The sequence below is a fragment of the Hemicordylus capensis genome, chromosome 6 (genome assembly GCF_027244095.1).
Source record: "Hemicordylus capensis ecotype Gifberg chromosome 6, rHemCap1.1.pri, whole genome shotgun sequence".
NCBI lineage: Eukaryota > Metazoa > Chordata > Lepidosauria > Squamata > Cordylidae > Hemicordylus > Hemicordylus capensis.
The window spans coordinates 85,487,749-85,512,696 of record NC_069662.1 but is presented as its reverse complement, the minus strand read 5'-3'; the positions used below and the strand labels follow the sequence as shown (position 1 = coordinate 85,512,696).

At 43.3% G+C, this 24,948-nt stretch overlaps 1 protein-coding gene and 1 long non-coding RNA gene across 3 annotated transcripts; one reads left to right on the top strand and one right to left on the bottom strand.

Annotated features, from left to right (window-relative positions):
• The first annotated feature begins 68 nt into the window (after positions 1-68).
• MRPL32 (mitochondrial ribosomal protein L32) lies at positions 69-6,474 on the top strand. Of its 2 annotated transcripts, none has more exons than XM_053264744.1 (3): positions 69-420; positions 2,279-2,460; positions 5,414-6,474. In XM_053264744.1, the coding sequence occupies exons 1-3, from the start codon at positions 357-359 to the stop codon at positions 5,666-5,668; spliced, it is 501 nt and encodes a 166-aa protein (XP_053120719.1). In that variant the 5' UTR covers positions 69-356; the 3' UTR covers positions 5,669-6,474. The 2 variants fall into 2 exon arrangements, with proteins under 2 accessions (XP_053120719.1, XP_053120718.1); XM_053264743.1 differs by lacking the exon at positions 69-420 and adding an exon at positions 512-957.
• LOC128331399 (uncharacterized) lies at positions 6,462-17,641 on the bottom strand. Its single transcript, XR_008310281.1, has 4 exons — positions 17,595-17,641; positions 17,346-17,427; positions 17,185-17,246; positions 6,462-6,576 (listed from the first exon to the last, which is right to left on the bottom strand). It is a non-coding gene; the product is annotated as an uncharacterized LOC128331399 (long non-coding RNA).
• Between the last annotated feature and the right edge of the window lie 7,307 nt (positions 17,642-24,948).

Sequence of the window (24,948 nt, the reverse complement as noted above, 5' to 3'; positions counted from 1 at the left end):
CGCCGGTACTTCCGCTAGAGAATGTTACGGGCGGGTATATTATGCTTCTTTATGGGTGTGGGTGGGCGCTGTTGCTTTATTCTGCTGTGGTGAAATGAGCTATATACTGCGCACTGCAGTTTTAGACAGAAAATTGGGTGGATACTTTTGACTTTTTAAACAATAGTATGTTCAGGGCTTATAGTACAGGATCTTTAATACATTACTCATCTAACTATAGTCTATACTGGCTCGACTGGGCTCTGCGACGTTCGGCTTCTCCTGTCTCCACGTCTATAAATGCTCCTTAGTGCTCTCTGAGCGCCCCTGCCGGATTATAACAAGTTTCGATCAGGGTGCATTTTACCCTGAAATCAATGAGAAGTCTTTTGCTCTTTTTCATCCTTTACTGCAGAAGGCTCCGTTTCGGTTCACTTCCGTGTACGTATTTGCATAGGCTTTCCTGATGCTTGTGCATCTTGTATTTCCACCATCTGTGCTTCTTTTGTATCCGGAAACATACACTTCTAGGTCTAACTGGAACCCAAGTCCCAAGGCAGCGTCTAGAATTCAAAAGTAGATCAAAGGCTGCGGGACCTCTTGTTAGCTCTGCACGGTATAGAATCATCACTGGCGCACTGCTACGTATGCTGGGAACTGTAGTATCTTTCGCATCTGGGGTGTGACGTCAGAGACTACGAAATAGAATGGTAATTTATCGGGGCTGCTGGGAATTGAAGTCCACTTCTTCCGTCTAGTGGCCTAAAGGAAAGGAGCGGAAGGAAGAGGAGTAACTCTGTTTCCCAGCATTCTTGATGCCCGGCGCGGACTTGCTTTCCGGCTGTACTGGGTGGTGGGCGGAGAGAAAAGCGAGCATGGCGGCGGCGCTGTTGCTGGTGTTCACCTCTCCCCTGCCTAAACTACGGGGTTTTCTCCAAAGTTGTTTGCGGCAGCTTGGTGGCAATAGCCCTCCTTGGGGTAGGTGTCTGTTTCTGTGCATCAAATCAAATGTGTCCTAAAATCGTTAAGCCCTGGGGCATATCTCATAGGGACGTAGGAAGTTGCCTTATAGCGAGTCAGACCATTGGTCCACGATTGTCTTCACAGACTGGCAGCGGCTTCTCCAAGGTTGCAGGCAGAAGTCTCTCTCAGCCCTATCTCGGAAAAGCCGAGGAGGGAACTTGGGAACCTCTGTATGAAAGCATGCAGGTGCTCTTCCCACAGCGGTCTCATCCACTAAGGGGAATGTCTTACAGTGCTCTCATAAGTAGTCTCCCATTCAACTTTTGGCAACTTCTAAAAAGGCACTGAAGACACACTTATTCACCCAGGCTTTTAATTCGAGTTGTAGTTTTAAATAATCCTAATAGTGGGGTTTAAATGTTTTTAATCCTTTAAATGATTTTAATTGTTAATTGATTTAGTGTGTTAAATGATGTTAATTGTAAACTGCCCAGAGATGCAAGTTTTGGGCAGTATAGAAATATTTTTCAATGAATGAATGAAAACTAGGGTGGACCCTGCTTAGCAATGGGAACAATTTCATGCTTGCTACTACAAGAATAGCTCTCTCCCAGGCATTTCTCCTTCACAGACCATCCCCCCCCCCCGTGGTTCCTAATCAGTGTTGTTTAATCTAAGCCTTGCTATAGATTTGTTGCTTCGAGGTTCTGCTCTTCAACTGAAAGGCTGGGATTTTCACCACCAGTGGATCCACCCCACCCCATTGCATGTCTATATCACAGGCCAAAGTGCTTACTAATAATTCTTCTTCTGCTCTTTGTCAGTGTAAAAATGGTCCCATAAACTGTGTCCTATATCAAGAAGTGTGAGGAGTTGTAGTAAACTGAATAATGTTTAAAATGGGGTATAGTGTCATGGTGGGGATAAGGTGATTTTTATTTTTTAAGGCCTCTGAACATGTGCCATGCTTCATGGATGGTTCCAGTCTGCATACCCTCAAAAAAGCATCAGTATTTTTCTGACGAAGGAACAAGGGAAATATAAAGTGTTCATCCTGAAAAATAATTGGGGAGCATGAGCATACTGAAGGACAGGAATTCTGTGCATACATAAGTGAGAGTAAACCCCACTGGACACAATAGGACTTTCTTCCTAGTAAAGTGTGTTATAGGACCAGGCTATATGTGCCTAGTCCTAGATGTATTTGATCGTAACAAAAACTTTTTTAAAAAAAATCTATATAACTACTACTTTAAGCAAACCTTTATTTAGTGTGCAAATTACAGGTATTAAATTATTTTATTTGTAATGCTATTGTTTTTTCTGTATTTTTAAGCTCCTGCGTTAGCTGTACAGGCTCCAGCTTCTTTCCTTGAGCCTGTGGGAGAGAAAGCTGAAAATGATGAGACTCCAGGTTTTCTAGACAACATATTCTGGATGGCAGCTCCAAAGTCTAGGCGGACTATTGAGGTGAATCGCTGCAGGCGAAGGAATCCCAGGAACCTTATAAAAATAAAAGTAAATAATCATATTTCTGTTGGCATTCTCATCTTGCTTGTGGTGCATGTCCTCTTGGCAGTATGCTCAAGGCACTCATTGTTTCTTAAATGTGGCCAGTAGTGTTGTAAACCTACTACAATAAATAACCATGAAGATTTCTTTAGAAGCAGTAGTTCTGCTGATTCTGAAGTAAGCAACACTTGTTTTGTTCCATTATGCATGTACATCTCTTAAACTCTTAGCGAAAATATCTGAGGAGCTGTTGTTTTTATTGGGCTACGCTCTTGTCTGCAGAACTATATAAGCCTAGAAGTTGCACAGAATTCTCCATTAGTTACTCAGAGATGCAGACATTTTTGCAGTCCAACACTAAAATTTGCTGCTTTGGAGTAAGTACAGTCATCCCTTACCAACCGCAGTTTTGCGCATCAATGAACAGGAAATTTTGTCTGGTCTCGCCAACCACCAGTCTGCGGTTGGTGAGGTGTTTTAGTGGGGTAGCGATTTTGTGGGGTTCAGAGGTTCAATCCACTTATTCCTCTTGCTGACCCTTGCCCACTCATCACGGCTCAAGTGCCTTTGAGTGATTTAAATTTTTTAAAAAAGGTTCAATCTGCTCATTCCTCTGGGTCAGGGTTTCTCAACGTGTGGGTCCCCAGATGTAATTGGACTTCAACTCCCATAATTCCCAGCCAAAGGCCACTGGAGCTGGGGATTATGGGAGTTGAAGTCCAATAACATCTGGGGACCCACACGTTGAGAAACCCTGCTCTGGGTGATCCTTGGCAATATTAAGGGATTTGGGAGGATTTTTGCCAATTTTTTAACAATTGCTTTATTTTTTGGTCTTTTCGTGATCTTGGTTCCCCTAACGCTCTGTCTGCCAATCATTTCAATGGTTTGCCAGAACAGAACCCTCGTGTTTGTCAAAGGATGACTGTACTTTGGGTTGTCTGCACAAGTGCATTAGTACTGTTCATAACACAGAACACTACAGAAGTGTAACTGCAGCGTTAGGAGCATGTCACTGAGCAAATGTTTAATCTGTTGCACGTGTGATGGTGACCTAAGAGAAAAACATTCAGTGGTAGATTTCTTGTTTTTAGCTGAGGGAAAGCTAAATTCCCCACCCCACCTTTGTGCTGCATTTCTCCAGTGGCTGTTGTAGATTGTGAATGCTTTGGAGATACAGAACAATCTTCAGAGATGCCTCTGTCATGAGGCAAACTGCCTCATTCCCTGCCATAGCCATCCCTCCAACTGCCTTTCTGCTGCAGGCAATCGTCTGCTGCTCTTCTCCATTTCCCCACTTGTTTACTCATTCCTCTCCCCTCCCAGGGCACACTCTGCCTGCCTTCTCAGCCCAGATGCCAGCCCTCTTATCTCCTCTTTCCCCTCACTTCTGCCTTCCAGGGTGTACTCTTTCAGCCCACTAACCTACCACTTCTCTTACTGTAGCAACATGCCTTCAGCTGCTTCACCTGCCCTGGGTCAGTCTGTTCTCGCTGCTGCTCCAGCATCACTGACTGAATTGCCCATTGCTGCTGTTTCTCCAGCACCACACTTGTCCACTTCATCTCCTCCATTCAGGTATTTGACAGGAGAGTCCTTTCCTTGGAGATCCCAAAGCTTCCTTTTTCGCTTAAGGAAAAGGCTCCCCCCGGGGTGCTTGAATGGAGGAGACAAAGATGGAGAACAGTGGATGGGCAAGTGAGAGAGCTCCGTGGTGGGTGCTGCTGGAGCAGGGGCAACAGGACAGACCCTGAGCGAAGCAGCCAGATGCTACAGTAATAGAGGCAGGTTGTGTGGGCAGCTGCAGTGTTCCCTGTAACAGGGATTCCCATATGTTGTTGACTACAATTCCCAACATCCTCAGCTGCAGTGGCCATTGGCTGAGGATTATGGGAGTTGTAGTCAACAACATCTGGGGATCCCTGTTACATGGAACACTGGTGGGCAGGCAGGAAGAGCATGCCCTGGAAGTGGGAGGTGAGAGGCATCCACAGGCTCCAGCCCAGGGAAGCAAGGGGGAAGAGGGCTGGCAGCAACTGCAGGCTCTGGCCCAGGGTGGGGCAGGCAAGGTGGGGGAACAAGGCTCGCCTCAAGCAGCCAAATACTTTGAGCTGCCAGTGGCTGTCATATTATTTTTATGTAAACCACTTTGAAAACTTATTTGTTGAAAAGTGGTATACAAATAATAATTGCAAAAAAATAGTTCTTAGTCATCTTCTCTCATGGAACTTGTTTTTTGGGTGGTCATTTTTTCATCAATCTGGAGTGGTTGTGGTTGCTCTAAGCCCCCCCCCCCAATAAATTTCCATCTGTCAGTCTTGGAGATAAGGTCTAGAACAGTTAGTAGCCCATGTGCCCCGAAGTCACAAAACAACATGAGCAGTGGGTCTGAATAAAATTGCTTGCTTAGTAAGCTTCATTTCAAGGCTTTAAATAAAAAAGCTTGAGTGTAGCAAGCTTCCGAATCTTTTCATCTCTCCACTTATCTTTCTCAAATCATTGCAGTTGGAACTAATTATGGAAAAATCAATTTGGATTAATCTGTGTGGTTGGCTGCAGCTGAACTCATTTATGCAAAAGAACGAAGTGTGCTGAATCACCAGTAATCCTATTTACTTTGCTTCCATTCTGATTTTTGTAAGGCACAGAGCTATGCATGGAATAGTAATCATATGAAATCTATTTGTGGCCCGTCTGTGGTTAATCTTCACATTAAAATGAGAAGGTGTCATACTACTATGGAAATTTTAAAGTTTGTGCACTAGTTTATATGAGGACTACTTCACCTGGCTGGAAAACAATGTATAGTACTAAAATTACTGTTAGACCAATTACTGTTAGTATATGGTTACCAAGACACTAACAGTAATTGGCCTATACTGTATAGCTCCTAGCATTTGTGAAACCTTTATCATTTTTTCCTGTTGAGCCTTAAGACTGTGTTTTTTCTTGCATTTAGAGAAATATAGATGTATGTCCTCAGTGTGGCAACTTGAAACAGAAGCATACTCTTTGCGGCTATTGTTACGAAAAAGTTAAACAGGAGACTACTGCAATAAGGAAAGAAATATGGGCACAGGAAGGAGGACCACATCGCGCTCCCACTGTAGAGACTGTTGTGCTGTATGAGGGTGAGAAACCCAGAGAACAAGATGAAGGCAAGCGGATCATAGAAAGAAAGGTGAATCGTCCATCTTGGTTCACATTGGACTGATCATGTAGCACAGCGGAATCTTGAGTTACAAAATGCTTAATCCTGAAGAATAAAAGTAATTAAAGAGCATTTCTAATACAGTTGTGCCTAGAAATGATAAATTCTGAAATACAATATTTTACATAGCATCTTTTTTAATTGTGGCATTATAATACAACATTATTGACCCTAGATGTTAAAAAGAAGATTCTATGGAAAGAATCAAATTCAGTCAGAAATAGTATTCTGGAAAACACCTGAATGGCTGATTTAACTACTGTGAGTCTAATTGATCATGTCATGGTGCTAAAGTTGGTGATACAGTCGGTGAACATGTTCATATGTAAACCCAAACTATGATTTGGCATTATGATTAGAAGCGAAGCTGAGAATAGCTGAGCTTGGGCTTATATGTTTGTTCTTCACTTCACATGCTACAATTTCCTGACTGACTTGTTACTTGTCCTGTTGCATATGCATGTAGTAAACTTAGGTTTGGTCAAACCATAATATGTTCTGATATTAGAATCAAACTCTGGTCTGATTCTGATTTGAAATCCTAATGTAAATGCAACATATGGTTTGACCAAACCATAGTTTGCTACATTAGCATGGAACAGTACAAACAGGAATTTATTTTATTCATGCATGTAAAGCCAAGCAGTGGTTGGGTATTATCTGAATGCTGCCTGAGTGTTGCAGGAGCAGATTCTTACTATATACATCCTGATGTCATGTTATGTTGTTCAAAGTGGCTTTAAAAAAAATAAAACAGGACTATAAAATGCATTTCCAAATAAAATAAAAATTTAGCTTTATAATGAGAACCGTGTACTGTTCTGTGTTTGGAGAAGACAGATCTGGCCAATGTCTTCTATCCTTCAGTCTTGTCTCCTTGGATGTTGCAATGTGCTGTACGTGGGGTTGTCCTAAAATTTAAAAAATAAAATAAAATTCAGAAACTGCAGTTGGTCCAAAATGCTGCAACTAGTTTAAGGATCTCCTTTTGGTGCATATTGCTCCCGTCTTATGTGAACTACGTTTGCTTCTCTTTTGTTTCTGGGTTTGGTTCAAGGTGCTAGCTGCCATCCAGGGCCCAACCATACAGGGCTTTAAAAGTATCTTAAGGAACTATCTTCTCTCACGGAATTCTACCCATCCATTAAGATGCTTGTGGAGAGGGAAGCGCCGCTCTATGTACTGTGTCCTGTGGAGGATTACTTGCTTCCTTTCTCTGTGTGGGCCCCACACAGAGCTGGATCTTTTAGTGATGGTTCCAGGTTCCAGATTTTCACTATCCCTTTCTGACCTTCAAGAGGGCTTTAAAAACTCACCTCTTCTGCCAGACTTTTTAGATGCAATGTCAGTGGTGGTACTGATTGAAGATTGCTACTATATTTTTAATACGTCACTCTGTAATTTTAATACGTCACTCTGTGAGCCCCTGGTGGCGCAGTGGTAAAACTGCCGCCCTGTAACCAGAAGGTTACAAGTTCGATCCTGACCAGGGGCTCAAGGTTGACTCAGCCTTCCATCCTTCCGAGGTCGGTAAAATGAGTACCCAGAATGTTGGGGGCAATATGCTAAATCGTTGTAAACCGCTTAGAGAGCTCCGGCTATAGAGCGGTATATAAATGTAAGTGCTATTGCTAATTAGAATGTAATACTTTAAATTGTATTTTTTTTGTGCATTTATGATTTTTTTTAAAATGCCTTGGAGTTTGCTAGCAAAAATAATGCAAATTACAAATAAGTGCAATTCCAGGAAATTTTGAGCTATAAGGAACATTGAGATAAGGCTAAAATAGAACATATGAAGTCAAGTGGACTTTCTGTGAAATGGACTGAGTTAACCTGGAACCGCCGTGCAGTTAGGGCCAAGTGGCTGAAAGAGTTGGATTTTTTTTCCATTGCTACTGACAGCACGTTCAACAAGAAAATCCATTAACATTTGCTTCTGTATTAGAAGCCTATAAAATAACTGGTTTATTAAGGTATCTTTATTTGTAAACCTCTGAGAACTTGTGGTGAAAAAAAGATATTATTTACTAGTATGTGTAAGCCCGTTGTAATAACGGGCTCTAGTGGGGGGGCGGTTCCCGCTGCCGCCTCACCCGCCTCGGGCGCACTCCTTGGGCCGACACCTCCGCCACCGCCTTGGGCGCTCTCTCCGCCCGCCGTTTCTTGTGGCGGTGGCCGCCGCCATCGGAGCCAGTCGCCCCGCCACGGCCACCGCCTCCTTGGCCCGCACTCCTTTGGCCGAGGCCGTGGCGCTGCCGCCGCCTCGGGCGCACTCTCCGCCCGCCGCTTCTGCTCCTTTTGGTCTCCCGTGGCGGCGGCCGCCGCCATCGGGGCCAGTCGCCCACCGGCGGCCGGGTCCAACATGGCCGCCCATCTCCGCGCATGCCCAGAACGGGCGAAAAAGACACGGGCGGCACGGACGCACGCCCAAGGCTTTTATGGGTAAGGATACAGCACTTCTTAGGCAAAACTCAAAGTGGTTTACATAAAACTGTTTTGTTTTTTAAAAATTAATTTTTATTGGTTTTTAACAATAATAACCGTAACATCCATAACATACATAACAAAACATAATTGGACTTCCCGCGCACCTCTTTTCGTGAAATAACTATAAGCTTTATCTTTTTATAATATTAATAGAAGACAACCAACCACAAATTTAAAACTTAAAGGACAAAGAAAACCATTAGTCTACCCAACCTGCATTTCAAACTTCAAAACCAGCTGTAAGATCCATATTGATGAAATAATTCTTTAAATACAAAAAGAAATATTTCCACTTTGTCCATATTGTAAATTCTGCCATCTCCACACAACCCAAAGTCTCTATCAACCAATCTCCCTGAAGGCAGATCATTAGTCTTCCAATTCAATGCATATGTTACTCTAGCCGCCATACAAACATAGATTAAGTTGTTATAGACATTTCTCTTTATGTTATTCCCAGAAAGGACTCCAGCCTTCCAGAAAACACCACTCCAAATATTTAGTTTAATTCATTATATAACATGTCCCAATAGACCCTAGCCTCCCCATCAATCCACCACATAAGAAAAGAAAAGAGAAAAAAGAGAAGTAGAAGTAAGAAGACAAAAAATACCCTCATAATCCCCACCCACATCTACCCAAAAACATTTTTATACATCAATGCCAAGTTTTTTGGTATCAAATATAATCTAAAAATCATTTTGTAATAATTTGACTAGCAACCAATAGGTTTAAACTCATTCTTCCATAACTTTTCCCAATCTGCCATTTCTATATTATGTCCAGCATCTTAAACCGAATTTGGCATAGCTGCCTTAACCAATTCCTCTCTTGTCTCCTCCAAAAGCAACAATAGAGGTTCGGTCAGCTATTAGTTTGATGAAGAACTGTACTGGAGAATCTTTAATTGGTTTGTTTCTTTTAACAAAGTCTAAGATCCAACAGAAAACTGTCTCAATCTGAGCCTCCATCTCATCAACTGTAATTCCCAAAAGTAATGTAAAATCTTCTCCAGGCAATTTCCTAATCTGGTTGGGGTTTTCTAGAATGTCTCTGGGCCTTAAAAGTCTCTCTTTTTGTCTTATTTCCACCAAAACCAATTGTTCTGGTATTTTTTCTCTGTTGTCTTTCATTACTTCCACATCTTTCTCTCCAGCTTCAATCCTTAATTTGAATTCTTTATTGTCCTGTGCTAATTTTTTAATAGTCTCATCAGTATTTGAAACCTTGTCATTTTTCATTAATATTTCGTCTCATCTGGATGACATCTGAGATAACTTGTTGAAAAATGATGGCATTTGATGCAAGAATAAGTGCATTTGACTGCAGAATCTGTTTCATCTCAAGCATTTGATCCATGGCTACAGATACTTAAATTTCCCCCACACCTATATCTGGAAGTAGAAGTTTCTTAGCTTATATATATGTCCAACTTTGATGAAATTTCTCGTTGTCTTTCATAGTGACATGCAGGGGTTAAAGAAGGAAATTACTTGCACAGCCGAGTTTGTCCTTGATCTCAAAACAGAAAGTAAAAGCCTGTGCTTATTTTCCAAATGTAAACAATTCTGCAGCGTCTATGTCTAATCACTTGTAGATAAGGTTTTCTCACGGTGATGTGGAGCATCTGTTGTATCCATTATTTCCATTGGTTAAACGCAATAATAGGCTGAGTAAGTAACAAACAGGGAACAGCAGGGCGTCTTTTTAAAAAAAATTTAAAACTCTTCTTAGAAACTCTTGTTAAACTCTTCTTTAAGATTTAAAAACAACAATCCCCACTGGTAAAATTAGTATTTAGCAAGCAGAGAAGAAAAAATTCCTTTCTTTAATTATAATCCAAAGAAAAACTTACAGGCTTATCTGTGGCGTCTTTCTCCGAAGCGCAGGAGGAGTTTCAATCTTTTGTCGTCATGATTCACTGAAAAAGGTGAGCCTCTTGAACTACAATCATTAATTATATCCAAGCCGTAGAAATTGTCTGCCAGGCAGCTTGAATCGTAAAGATTTCCTGAGTGGGAGGTTAGCAAAGATGGAGCCCCTTTCTCTGCTGATCAGCTTAAGACAGAAAGACTGAGCTCTTCAGCTCATTCCCTGTAATAGCGACCAGCATATGAGAAGACGTGGGTTATCTTGAGCCTTATCCTTTGATCTAGGACGGCGTAGGAGGGTTTTGAAGCCTCAAAACCCTCTTTTTTCCTCCTACTCAGTCTTCCCTTAACAGAGAAGCAGCCGCTGCGCTGGCAGTGCCAACCGGAAGTCTCCGGTTTACATAAAACTGTTAATACAAATTATATAATAGGATCATTCACATGATGGGGAGGGTGGGGGAAGAAGCAGAATCGCACCTACCTTCCCCCACACAACCGCCTGCTTCTTCCCAGCTGTGCCACTCGCCTGCTCATAGATCGCTGCAGCAGCGAACAGCACAGCAATCTGGAGGGCAGGGAAGCAAAATACAGTCTCCAGGAATTCCCACAATGCCTCACCACCCTGAGCAATTTTGGAAGGACAGTATAAAAATTGAATGAATAAATAAACAAAATCACATGAGCAAGACGGTGCAATTTGGAAACTAGAGAGCAGGTTGCTCCTTCCTTCAGCCTCTTATTGTTAAAATGGCGGCTGGCAACCTAAAAAGAGCTTCTGGCAGCCTGGCTGCCCATACGACTGAGCGGTGAGGGTGGAAGGCGCACGTGCATCCTTCTACCTTACGCTTAGCCCAGGTAACAAACCTGGCCTACCTCTGACCAAGGAGCACTGGGATTGGGGCCAATCCCATCAGTTTGCATGAGCAGGTCTACGGCTATGCTAGCCTGGGTAGAGCTGGGCATGAGAACTACCTTAATGTGATATCAGATGAACAGCAGAAAAACGGTAAGAGCCAGATGTTTTCATGCTGCACTTCTAAATCAGGTTTATTCCATGAGGACTAAATGGTTCCTCAGATAGGTGATGGTGGCAGATCAGGAAAAGGGCATGCCTTATCGGGAACAAGGGGAGCTGGATGGTGGGCAGCTTAGGAGGGTCTTCTGCCCTCTCTCTCCTGCCTCCCCTCAGAGCAAGATGGTTACTGAATCATCCTGTAGTGGCAGTTGTGAGGTGAGGGGCCACCACAACTGGAACAGTGGAAGCTGGGTGGTAGATCACCAGCCTCCTCTGCCTTTTCTTCTGTTGGCAAGATGGTATGAAGCACATTTTCTTTGGAAAAATGCATAATTGCCAGCAGCTGGATGACCTTTTAGTCATGGAACCTTATTTCTCATTTAGATCCTGCACCTACCCACATCCACTACATTGAGAAATAAAGGCTCTAGATAAGTTTGAAGGAAGGAAAGAGGATGTTTTCTGGACTTTCCCTTCGCATTTCCCTTTGCATCTTGCTCAAATAAGGTGTCACAAGTATGGTAGAGGTGAACGTTTGATAGCAACACTTCTGGCATGAAAGGGGCTTTTTGAGAAGGCCATAATCCCCTGAACCTCCCGCTTTTCCCTATGTTTACATCTTGCAGTTACTACAGGTGTTCACAGCCCACATCGGCACCTTTTTTCTTCTCAACCTGGGTAGCTGCATATGGAATGCCCTTAGGGCGTAAGTCACCGTGAGGCACCGCAGAAACTGGGCTAAGGGAGCCCAACTCAGTTTCTGTGGGTCGTGTGCTGCAACAAGAACCATGTGGCTCCCGGCAGCAAGCCAGTATAATTCCCCACAAAATGAGGTAAATGGAGCGTGCGCTCTGCTAACCCCATTTACCTGATCATGTGTTGCTGCGGTGTGGTAACTCAAGGAGACCCCCAACGGGGAGGCAACAACAAGCCTCCTGGCATTGGGGGGGCTTCCTAGAATGCCTCGTGCACTCGGATGGAGCATTCTGGGACTTCCAGGCCTGAAGGCCCCTTATCCCTGCTGCCCCAACCGGCTTCGTGACGGAGCTGGTAATCATGTGGGCAGCTGATCCAGCTGCCCAGGGCTAGCTGCCTGATTGTCTGTGGGAGTGGAGAGCCTCCATGTCTCTGTATGTAGACTTGCTCTGCAGGAGTTTCCCCCCTTTTACACACACACACACACACACCCCTCTTAGCTCATCAGCTTCATCTTCTCTTATGATGGCCAATCTTTTTCCCATTTTGTGAAGTCTAGAAAGAGCGCTTGCAGTGCAAGCAAAACTCTGGTTCGACTCAACAAAGTGAAATTGTATGCTATGGCAGTAAAGGAATATTGTTCTAATATTCTCTGTTTAAAAAAACCCCAAGGCCTGGTGTACCCTTTGCCTGGAAAACATTTAAGAACTTTGCCTCAATGCCAATGGAGTGAGAAGCAAATCAACATAAATGTGCTTGTTTTACTTGCATTCTGATTGCAAAAGGTTTTAGAATAATTTAGCAAGAGCTAACTATGGAATTACCTTAAGAGTGGAGACTGAGACAGTGAGGATAAGGCCGGAAGGTGTGAGTATGACCGGGTCCTCCCTCTGAGATCTCTTGTGTTTATTTCCCCCTGCTGCAACCATGAGGAATATGTTTTTTTAAAAAAATGAAAGCTGAGCTTCTCAAGAATCAAGATCTATGTGTCAGAGCCTTGGCAGAGAAAAGCACAGAAGCTCACATGGAATTACAGTCCTAGACAGAACATGACGCCTTCTTGGATGGAACATGAGCTTGCTTGTCAGTGTACAAGTAACAGAGATGTCAGCTGCCAGTAGTTGAGCTAACTAGTTCTTATGGAAACGATAAACTTTGCTGTTCTGTTATCTCTGCCACCTACAGTTCTTATCCTGCCACTCAGAAGCACAATGTTTGAAAGGCCCACTTGTACATTGTGGGTGTAGTAAGTGAAATGAAGTATAGCTTTCAAAGCAGTAGGTGGCAGTGGAACTCCAATTTTCTGAAGATATCAGTGTAGTCCAAGATTGCAATACTGAGGAAAGTGTAACTTCACTGCTGTGGATAACTAAGAAGATAAAACATGGTGGTTGAGCACAAGGTTTAGTTACTGTAATTCATAGATTTATCAGAAGTCCATGATAAGTGATGTGCAAATGTGAGCTTCAGCTGTTCACAGCTGGACCACTATCAAATGTGTTGGGATGTAATATACTTTTAATGTTCTGAATTTTAAAAAAAGTACAGAGTTACCATCTCTGGAATACAATATTAATCCAGTGAAAATTGTCTTTTAAAAAACAAACTTAAATCTCAGTTATGAAAATTTGGGTATATGTTCAGTCTTGTGGGAGATGCTAATTCAAGGACTATCCAGTATTGTTCTTCACTGTTGATGTGGCAAAAATGATACAACATCAAAGCACTGGTGGGGGGCAGTCCTATAGGCCATCTATAGGACTGGGCCTGCCACTGCTGCGCCACCTCACCACCGCGGCCGGGCCCACCGCCAACCAATCGTCCTGAGTGCGCCTCAGCCTATCAGGTGCCTCCGCCACCCAGCCAATTAACTGGGCACCGGGATGGACATTCCAAGGCGCACCCAGAAGAATTAAATATATATTACTTCTCATGTCTTGAAACTTGTGGGCAACTTCCAGACTCGTTAATCATGACTAAGGACCATTGAAATACACGAGACAAGTTAGTCATGATTCACTTAGTTCCACCAGTTACAACGGTACTTAATTTTCACTAACTTAGTCCGGATGTTGCCCTATAGTTCTATTAATGCATCCTAGAATTGCATTCACTCTTTTTTGCAGCTGCACCACACTCTAGCAATCTTTTTTTGGGGGGGGGGCGAGAAAAAGGTGTGTATGGATAAGAATGCACCTTACCCATAATACTGTATATACCCCAAAGTACCATGTACCCATAGAGTATCAACAGGATGCAAATGGGGGTGGGGGGAGTTTCCAAGTCTTACTTTGTGGCCTCATTCCCCAAAACAGTATATAGGGAAATAGAAAAAGCAATAAAAAGCATCATCAGCACAGTTTTTAAAAAAGTAGCCTTTGAAAGAGCGGGGCACCCCATTGGGGCACTATAATGGAAATTTTATTAATTGCAAAGTGTTGTTTACCCTGGCTTATTTGAATAATACAAGAATTAGTGGTCACCTAGAAAAGCTAACTAGACAAGTCTAAACAAATGTATGAAAAAGCAGCAAGACCTCTCCTGGATCTCTCAGCAGCTTTCGATACCATCAACCGTGGTATCCTTCTGGGACATCTCTCTGGGTTGGGACTTGGAGGCATGTTTATATGGTGGCTCTGCTCCTTTCTGGAGGGGCGTACTCAGGTGGTGGTGCTGAGGAATGCCTGCTTCACCCCCTTTGCCTATGTGGTGCCACAGGGATTTATTCTGCCCGCCATGCTGTTTAACATCTACAGGAAACCTCTGGGAGAGGTGGGTGTGGGCTGCAGTTCCATCAATATGCTGATGACACCCAGTTCTACCTATCATTTAAGTCAGCAGGCACCAGGGAGGCAGTGGATGCTCTGAACTGGGGCGTAGAGGCTGTTCAGGACTGGATGGGGGCAAACAAGCTGAAACTTAATCCAGATAAGACAGAAGTGCTCTAGACTGGTAAAACTGATCATCGAAGTAATGAGGTAAATCTGGTCTTGGACAGGGACACACTCCCTTTGAAAGACAAAGTCTGCAGCTTGCAGGTGTTTCTGGACCCAACCCTGTCCTTGGAGGCACAGGTGGCAGTGTGCAGAAATGCCTTTTACCAGCTATGGCCCTACTTGGAGAAGTCAGATGTGATCTCAGTCACTCATGCTTTGGTAACCTCCAGATTGCACTACTGCAATGAGCCCTGTGTTGGGCTGCCCTTGAAGACCGTTCGGAAGCTTCAGCTGGTCCAGAATGCTTCTGCAAGGATGCTCGTGGGTACAAGGCATTTCATGAGTGTGACACCCATCCTGCAGCAGTTTCATTGCTTACTGGTCTGCTTCTGGGCTAGATTCAAGGTGCTGGTCTTGACCTTTAAAGTTCTACATGGCATGGGGCCAGGGTACCTATTGGACTGCATATGCCCATACAAACCTGCTAGGACCCTCCACTCAGCTTCTCAGGCTATACTCAAAGCCCCGACACTAACAGAGGTCTCGTTGGTAGGGACTAGAGAGAGGGCCTTTTCAGTTGTGGCCCCTCGGCTTTGGAGCACCCTCCCTGAAGAGCTTTGCCATGCTCCCTCGCTCAGTGTTTTTAAAAAACAATTTAAAACACATCTTTTAAAAGGGTCTTTTTAATGTTTCATCTCTGTTTATATCTGGTAGGTTCTTTAGCTTTTATAGTTCTCAGTTTTTAAAATAATGTTTAATTTGATTTTTTTAAAAAATATGATTTTTAAATGTGGTTTTAGCTTGGTCTTTTAACTTGTTTAACTTAAATTTGTTTAATTATTAGTCTTATTTTATATGGTATCTTTTTATTATGTTGTGAGTGGTGGCAGTAACCGAGCAGTAGTGTACTGAAGGGGCAGGGTATAAATATCGAGTATAAAAGGCCATAAAAAGATATGACAAGTTCATGGAGGGCAATCAGCTAGGTTGGTTGAAGAATACAGCCCTGACCATTAGGATGTTTAGTTGATAGTCACACACCCACTGAAAAATCCAGATACTGACTCTTGTGACACAATCTGCAAAGTTTTGTTTTCCTCGTCTACTTTTTCCCAGGAACAGCTCCATGTGCCACAAGAGCCTGCTGTTTTAAAGAGCATTGGCTCACTAAGAAATATTAGATCTGTTCCCACTAAAACCAGGTTGCAATTCTATGTACATTGAGTTAGCCCCACTGAACGTTTTGTGGAAAGGAATTAGGCTTAAGTTCATCGTGACTGACTTGCTCCATTGAGAAAGTTAGTCACAATGGACTCAAGCCTAATTCATTTCAATGGGATGGGATGTGAAGCCAAATCCTGTATGCATTTACTCGGAAGTAAATGCCCCCACTCTGTTTCAATGGACCTTAGTTGTGACTAACTTTAGCTAGATTCGGGCCACTGACTTACATCCTGACTTATGAAAGATGTGTGCTTGGGAGCCCTCAAGCCACTCCCACTCGCCTCCTGTGCATATGCTGCTGGGCCTTAGACTTCAAAGCATTGCTTGTGCTCCAGAAGGACTCTGCAGGATTGGAAACATATCACTGAAGGTCAGCAATGTGTTTCTGATTTTGCACAGCCCTTCCAGAGCGCAGGTAGCACCCAGAATTCTAAGGCTCCTGTCACACACCCCACAATCTCTCAAAGCATCCATGCTTTGTCACTAAGGGTATTCACATTACCAACGTGGTGGGCAGATGGGGGGAAGGCTGCGCAAAACTCAACCTTCCCCCTGGGCAACATCCCACGTTGGTGGGAAGACTGTGCTCCTACATGATCCACACTGCTGCATGCAGTGTGGATCTCTGGAGGCCCAAACACATCGTCTCAGCCTCGATGTATCCCACAATGCACCGTGCAATGAGCGTGGTGCATTGGGGGATACCCCAGAGAGTTGGGTGCTCTAGGTTCCCATCTCTGTGTGTAAGCAGCCCGAGCACACACACAGTCCTGGCATCTGGGTTATCTGGGTTAAGCGTGCGCTCATGCCGTTAACCCTGGCTAATAGCCGGGCTTAAAAGGAAGGTTCGGCTGGGCTGGAGTGTGAAGCATACAGACCCTGGTGCTTCACACATGCAACCTAACCCAGGCTAGGCTAGGCTGCCCTAGGGTTAGGCTGTGTGTGAGAACAGCCTTACAGTGTCAGCCACTGTCTGTATCTGCTGTGTGTTTTTTAAATACCTTGTAAGTCCATATTAGTTGTTGACAGAATAGCCCATTGTGGAAGTAATTACAGATGCAATTTAGACAGCTGTTCAATATGCAAGGCCCGTCTCTTAACTGGACTTGTTGAAAAAATTCAAATAATTCTTAATAATGGCTTGTGGCGGCGGGGGTGGGTGGGGGGTGGGGAGCTGGGAGAGATCTTGAAGTAAGAAGTTCGTATTCAGCACAGCTATTTTTTTTTTCCCAAACAAGAAAGAGAAAGTTATTCCCCAAAGAGAAGCAATTTGATTCCCAAGCTTACCTGATGAGTTACCACAAGTTATGGAAACAAAATTCTTGCTTTCCAGTAACCAGGCTGCTGGCCTACATTGTTAACCATGGGTGGAAAAGAGAAATGTTAGAACACTGAATTTTGTTTTTAAGTGTGATGCAAAGATATTTTCCAAAGCCAAAGTAACTTACTTTTAGGTGACTTGTGAATGATGACTCCATAGGAAGCTCAATTAAATTTTCTTTCCATAGTGTGCTCCTGTATTTCATGGTCCTGGAAAATAAGGAAGATAACAAGAATTCAGTTACTTTCATGCTTCATGAAAAGTGCAGAAAGACAAGAAGGAATATATTTTAAGTTAAACTGGAAAAACAAAATTTGCATTAACATCTTGCACAGATAAGCAAGAGCAATAAGTATATGGAGTCCCTGAGGGAAACCTTTGTAAAGAATGGAACCATCTTTTTCTGATTCTGAAGTATCTTTCCCCATTGGTTAGAACCTGCCACAAATGTATAATTAACGCCTTCCTATTTTAAGCAGTTCTGCCGTCATTCATTGAGTGAGCCTCATCAGGTGGTATTGGTAGAAACAGCTTCTTGCTATGAGTAATGCTGACAATATCCAGTCCTACCTTTTAAAATGATAAAACCCAACATTATTAGCTTTTGAGAAAGGCTGATAACTACTGGAAAAGAAAATTCTGGTGTGGGCTATGTCCAAAAACATTGTGAGAACGAAACAATCTCCATCAGTTTAAAAGCAGGACCAGCTCTGTTGGAGATGCAGCTCCTGACAGCATTGACTCTTAGCACCAGCAACCCTATTGACCACTAGGGGCATTAGCAATGGAGACAGCCAGTAAGGGTATTCCCTCTATGCTTTCTCTACTCTGATTCCCCTTTGTTAGACAGATAATTTCAGGTTTTACTCTCTCACCTGGAGAAAGAGTCCTGCCTTCTCCCTTTCTGTCTTCCTGTATGTAGCAAGCAGCTAGGCATGTAGACTTATTAGCTTCCTGATGTATTTCCTAAATAAACTACTTCATTTGAACTTTAACCCCATGTCTCCCTCTGCTAACTTGGCAAAGAGGCACCTTTTAACGTGGTGATTCTCTTTATTTAGCAGGGGGAGAGTAACTGGCCCTATCCACCCCCAACACAGTACCTCCAGTGACTGTTGCTGGTGTCTTATCTTAGATTTCTTTTTAGATTGTGAGCCCTTTGGGGACAGAGATCCATCTTATTTATTTATTATTTCTCTGTGTAAACTGCCCTGAGCCATTTTTGGAAGGGCGGTATAGAAATCAAATGAATGAATGAGTGAATGAATGTCTCCAGACAATATTAATTAGCAGTGTTCTCCTTACCAGTGCAGTTCTCCTGCAGCTGGGGTAGGCAAACAAATATCCCATCCAAACTCTCTAACAAGCTCAACCATTAGGCAGTGTGAAGTGGCCAGCTTTCAGGGGGCAGATTTGGGGGTGATGAGAAAGGAATCTACCAACACTTATTTGATATGATAGCTGAATGGAACCACCAGATTCAAAAGCAGATGCTAAGGATTGTGATTTTTAAAAATGGCTATTACATCAGTGCCCTGCTTGTGAGCTTCCACAGATATCTGTTTGGCTGCTGTTGGAAAGAGAATGCTGGACTAGGCATGGCTTGGATTGCTCTAACCGTTGAATTCCTATGTTGCTATGGGAAGCGTGGTAAGGCCGGGCTTACTTGTTGAAGCCAATTGAAGATTATTGGTTGAAGCCTATAGCCAATTCATCTCCACACAGTTGCTATGTGGTATGTTTTTAAGCAGTTATCATCTAGGTAGAGGTTGTCAGCTTTCACTCTTAGTGAATAAATTTTTAACTTGGGATCTGATTGCTCTGTTAAGGATTGGAAAAATATTTTATCCAAGGTAAGTTTGAGTTGGGATCTTGGAGGATATTTACCACTGTCTTCAACATGTACCTTGGCTCAGTTGTTTGAGTGATCGAGAGATGTCAGTTTTGCAGGGCATCTTTGTGTGAAGATGCACCTTTCAGTAGTTGCAATTATGTCAATAGAGGGTTGCTTTTTTAAAAAAGTGTAATTCCTTGAATGTTGTCCTGTCTCAATAGAATATTTTAACTAGATTTTTTAAAAAGTGTGTAGACCTGTGGCTAAAACAATGTGGCATTACATTTAAATAACTAAATCCAGTTTCATTCAGAGGTAGTAGTTGGGAATGGATAGTTCTGTAAACAGAATGGACACAATTGTTGCTTTTTATATTCTTCTAGATTTACAAGATGGACTCTGTTTTCAGGCCACCAAAGGGTGTATTTTTCTCACTGTGCTGATTTGACAAATGCTGGGGTCCCCACACCACTGTTCATCAGAGTCAGTTGGCAACTGATTTCAGCAGGCTAGTTTTCATTGCCAGTAATTTAATTCAGCCCACTTTACTGATGACTTAATGGCTTTGATTATGATGTCAAGGACTATCCAAGAGCACACATGAATGCTGTCTAATCATTTTTTTCAACAGTTGTCCTGATTGAGCAATCTTCTTCCACATGTGGTAGAAATATAGAGTGCACACAACTGCTGTTATCACATGCAGCCATCTCCTCCCTACCCCAGAATCCTGATATATAAAGATCACATTCCTTATGAGGCAAGGCTACAACACCTAAGGCTATTTAGTAAAGAAAAAAGATGACTGCGGGGAGACATGATAGAGGTCTATAAAATCATGCATGGTGTGGAGAAAGTGGAGTGAGAGAAATTCTTCTCCCTCTCACATAACACTAGAACCAGGGGTCATCCCATGAAATTGATTTCCAAGAAATTTAGGACCAACAAACGGAAGTAACTTTTCACACAATGCATAATCAACTTGTGGAATTCTCTGCCACAAGATGTGGTGACAGCTATCAACCTGGATGGCTTTAAGAGGGGTTTGGATAACTTCATGGAGGAGAGGTCTGTCAATGGCTACTAGTTGGAGGGCTAAAGGCCACCTCCAGCCTCAAAGGCAGGATGCCAGTTGCAGGGGAATAACAGAAGGAGAGAGGGCATGCTCTCAACTCCTGCTGCAGGCTTCCAGTGGCATCTGGTGGGCCACTGTGTGAAACAGGATGCTGGACTAGATGGGCAGGGGTGGAGCCACCATTGGGCCAATGGGTTCAAAGAACCCGGGCCATGCCCAATCAGGGGCTGCGCCTCGCGGCCCCAACACCTCCCCCCAGTGTCTGATGTCGGACGCAGGGGTGCTGGCTTAGCTCCTGAGAGGGGGCTGTGCGGCCCCTTCAGGAGCTAAACTAAGGCTGGGGCAGCCCCTTCAGGAGTTAAAAGGCTTGTGTTGCATTCGCAGCGCAACCAGGAGCAGCTCTTCCCTGCAGGGCCCCTTCGGGAGTTGAACTCCAGCTCCCGAACGGAGCCAAGCCATGCCTCCCGCATCTAGATGCCTGGGTGTGGCTAGCCCTCACGTCTGACATCAGATGCAGGGGGCGGGGTCGGCGGGGCTGCTGCCGCACATGGACCGCCGGCGGTCAGGCTCTGCACCTGTAAATGGGCCTTGGGCCTGATCCAGCAGGGCTGTTCTTATGTTCTTAAAAATAATAAGCTTACTGTGCTGCACATGGGATCCTGCATGGGAGCCAAAGAAGAATCTTGCAAAAATTGATGAAACGTATCTAAGGACTTCTGCATATGCAAGGTCTTGTATATGCAGAAGTTATTACCATGGCAAGCAACACTAGAACATAGGCAGCTGCCATATACTGAGTCAGACCATTGGTCCAGCTAGTTCAGTATTGTCTACACAAACTGGTAGCAGCTTCTCTAAGGGTACAGGCAGGAATCTGTCAGCCCTATCTTGGAGATGCCAGAGAGGGAACATGGAACCTTCTGCATGTGTGTGCATAGCTGGCCTGTCTTCCCTGGTGTGCTACGTGCATTTGAATTTTCATTCATAGGGCAGACTACTGTAGCTTCTTTCTTTCTTTTTACTCCTGCACAAAGAAGTACCCATACACAGCAGGACTTGGTGGGGAGGGAGTTTGTTTTTGGCACAGGAATATCTCTAGACTGGGGCCTTAGCCTTTGTTAGGAAAGCAGGAGCTTTCCAAGAGGAGAACCATTTCCCATATACATTCAAAAATATGCCTCTACATCCAGCATGGTCTTCCTCCAGAAGCTTATAGATTCCTCTGCAAATTCTAGGACTGTAAAAAAGCAACTAATTTCAAACAAACATATTAAATAAGCTTTTATTGAAAAGACAGATATAAAGCATTAATAGAATAGCTATGCTCAGAAGCAGGTAAATTATAATGAATAATATTGTTAAATCTTAGCATATTTTTTAATTGAGAAGCTTGTTTGCTTAGGTTGTTGAATCCACATCCTGCTACACTTGGCTCATTATAAAGCACTTGATGTTTCCTTTGTAAAATAAAAAGGGCTGAGCTCCACTCAACCTGGAGGGAAGTCATACCCTCTGCTCTGATGGGAAATACAGTTGCCAACTTCGACTTCTGAAAAGGCACCTGTATCCTTAAGAGCTGCACCATTGAGCATGAAAGAGTTGCACCTAGCAAAGCTGTCCATTCTGCAATTAAGTGTTGCTTAACACTTTGTGCAACAGCTCAGAACACATCAGTTTTACTTGTAGTATTTCCCAGACTGTGGGAAACACCTATATCAGTCAGCAGCGATATAGGAAGATCTCTGTGGTCGCCAGGAGTCAAAACCAACTTGGCGGCACACTTTACCTTTATTGCTCTATGATGAACACATACCCTGAAAGTGATTACGACATCTTCCATTACATCAAGTTGCTGTGGCAAGTCAAAGCTTCCCAGATCATGTCCTTATGTATTTGGGGAAATGTTTGCTATAAATAAATGCTGATGTTCCAGGATGCCAGGAAAGCATGAAGTTGCTCTTAAAGGTATCGGAACCATCTACCCAGAATCTATTTTCATTGGCCCAAGATGTCTGTGGTTTGATTGTGACTGTATTTATTTATTTAATATTTATTTAACATATTTGTATACTGCCCAAAACGCAAGTCTTTGCACAGCTGTAAGCAGCTGAGACCTGGCACTGGACACTTGATCCAGAGCAAAGCCCTCAGACTAATTGACTGCATCCTCCATGGATGTATATACAGTATTTCAAAAAGTCAGCATAGCTAAAAGAAAGTAGAAGAGAGCATGTACATTTATTAGGTTGCAGCAGAAATAATAGCTAGGCAATTTTCACACAGCAAAATCCAGCCCAGTATTGGTAGTTCTAAGGCTGCTAGTTATCTTGTGGTAAATATGGCAGAATAGTGGCTGAGAGAGACCATTCAAATACAACAGCCCTCACAAAGATGCCAATGGAACTCACTTCCATGTGTGTGGGGAAGTGGGTCATCTTCACCCAGAGGCTGTAACGTAGCTGTTTACTGCATAGACTTGTCCAGTCATGTGAAGAGTCTCCATCCATGTCAAGATCAACAGCTACCAAGAAAATGTAACACTGGTGGGAAGATTATTTGTGTGATTAGAAGGTGTTTACCACGTGGAGGTGGGTTGTTGTTGAGGACTTGACATTTGAAGGCCTTGAGCAGTGAACATTTTGAGGAATGAATGAATCTTTATTTCAATTAATAATCAGAAGCAGACATCTTCAGGAAATAGGTCTTCTACCCATGAAAAGATATTTTATATTTTATTTTAGCAATAAACTACTTAATCTTATGAGCTATGCAGTATATCATCAGTAGTGGAATTTAGTCATGTGAAACTTGGCAGGCACATTCTCTCACATAGGAATTCAGGACTGGTACAGGCCTTCAGCCCGGCAGTAACAGCCTTCACAGAGCTGAGAATGGCTCTGAGCCTCTGTAGTGGGTCCAAGCTTGACATTTGCACCCAAAGTTGTAGAAGGATCACAGATATTGGGCAAGGTGCGGTGGTTAGAGTGCTGGACTAGGACTGAGGAGACCCAAGTCCAAATCCCCATTCAGCCATGAGACTTGCTGGGTGACTCTGGGCCAGTCACTTCTCTCTCAGCCTAACCTACTTCACAGGGTTGTTGTGAGGAGAAACTCCAGTATGTAGTACACCGCTCTGGGCTCCTTGGAGGAAGAGCGGGATATTCAAAATGTGTAAAATATATATATTTGTACCAAGCTCACACATTAGATCATAGACCTGGTTCAGGGTATGTGTACTCCCAATGCCCAACCCTGCAACAGACTGTTGCTTGGCTCAGTGTCAGAAGCAGATCTCGGTTCTGAAGTGAACCAATGTATCCGGTTTGCACAGACAACTGCCACATGCTTCAGAATTTTCATTTATAGATGCCACTTCTTTTCTTGATGGATCTCCTGAGCTTTTAACAGCTGCAACACAGGCATGGAATAATACTGATAGGGAAAACTTGGCCTCTGGAATGTTTGCCTGTCATTCAGCTCTGAAAGGCACAGAGCCACTGTTAGAAATATAATTTGCAGCCTTAGTCCCTAACACAAGTACCTTAATCTCACAGCAGAAGCAGAAGACAAGAGAAAGGAAACTCCTTCTCTGAAAGGTTTGCACTAAACCAATCACAGTTGGCCTATGTGTGAAATAGTCATCTTGCTAGTTTTGCCTGAAGCCCTGGACCAGTTTTGTACACTGTGATTTAATGATGGCAGACAGCAATCCTTTGCAGTTAGCTGGATTGCAAAATACTTTTTCATGGGTTTACTGACAAATTCAGTGATCGTGAACTAAACTGTTCCAGAAAATAGCCAAGAGAAAGGTTCAGGGGGATTAGTCCCCAGTGAGTGTGCATCAGGTTTCCATAACCCTTCACGAGGGGCTTTGTCTGGTCCAAAAAACTGGAGGAGTTATTGACATCCTGTAGCTTCTTTACTTCTTTTTGTGTAAGCTCCTTGTATTTTTGGCTGTTTGATTTATGTTTACAGTCAAATATAGCAATGTGCCGTGTATAGTATGTGTGAAAATTATTAGCACAGTGCACAAATCAGCATATCAGATTAGATCTGATTCTGATCCAAGTTAAAATATTATTGTATTGTTCTCCAATACAAATGGCAGCCCAGATCAAATCAGTCTGATGCATAAGCCCATAGGAAATAATGGCCCATAGGAAATAATGGTAAACTGCCCAAATGCCTGTATATATTATTGTAAGGCAAAAATGGGATGAACCTTTCAGGGATGGTAAACCCTTGTTAGGGTTGATGGTGGATCCTTATTAGGAATTGATACCACCCCAGATTCATGCAGAGATGCCCAGGTCTCTGCGCTGGTGTGCTACCCCACCTCCTTCTCCCATTTCTGCTTTGCTTAGATGCTTGGATCCTTGCTTTACTTGGATGTTTGGAGGCATTGGTAGGTAGCTCCTCTGAGAGGACTTTCCCCCTCAAAGTACAGGCCAATATGTACTAGGGTTTCTGAGAAGCAAATCCACCACCAGCCTGCTGCCATTTTACATTTCTGCTTTGCTTGGATACTTTGCTTCTGCAAGGATTTTTGCTCTTTCTTGGAGTCACATACAAAAGAGCAGGCTTTAACTGAAGACAGAATCTAAAACATTGTTTCTACATACCTCCCCCAAAGTGATGTGATTGGAAGAGAACAGAAATGCAGATGGCCAATTCTGCCCCTGCGGCAGGGAGAGAGCATTTCAGTGCCCCCTCAAACATGTTTAAATACCACTTTGAATCCAAACCACTTCCTCACTTGCAATTTAAAGGCCGCAATAGTATTCAAATGTGGGAAGGGGACAGTTCATTTTAACCACTCCT

Coding starts and splice junctions, on each gene's coding strand:
- MRPL32 (XM_053264743.1), top strand. CDS start 795: ATGCCCGGCGCGGACTTGCTTTCCGGCTGTACTGGGTGGTGGGCGGAG. Junction 958..2,278: donor TGGCAATAGCCCTCCTTGGG/GTAGGTGTCTGT, acceptor TGTATTTTTAAG/CTCCTGCGTTAGCTGTACAG. Junction 2,461..5,413: donor GGAACCTTATAAAAATAAAA/GTAAATAATCAT, acceptor TCTTGCATTTAG/AGAAATATAGATGTATGTCC.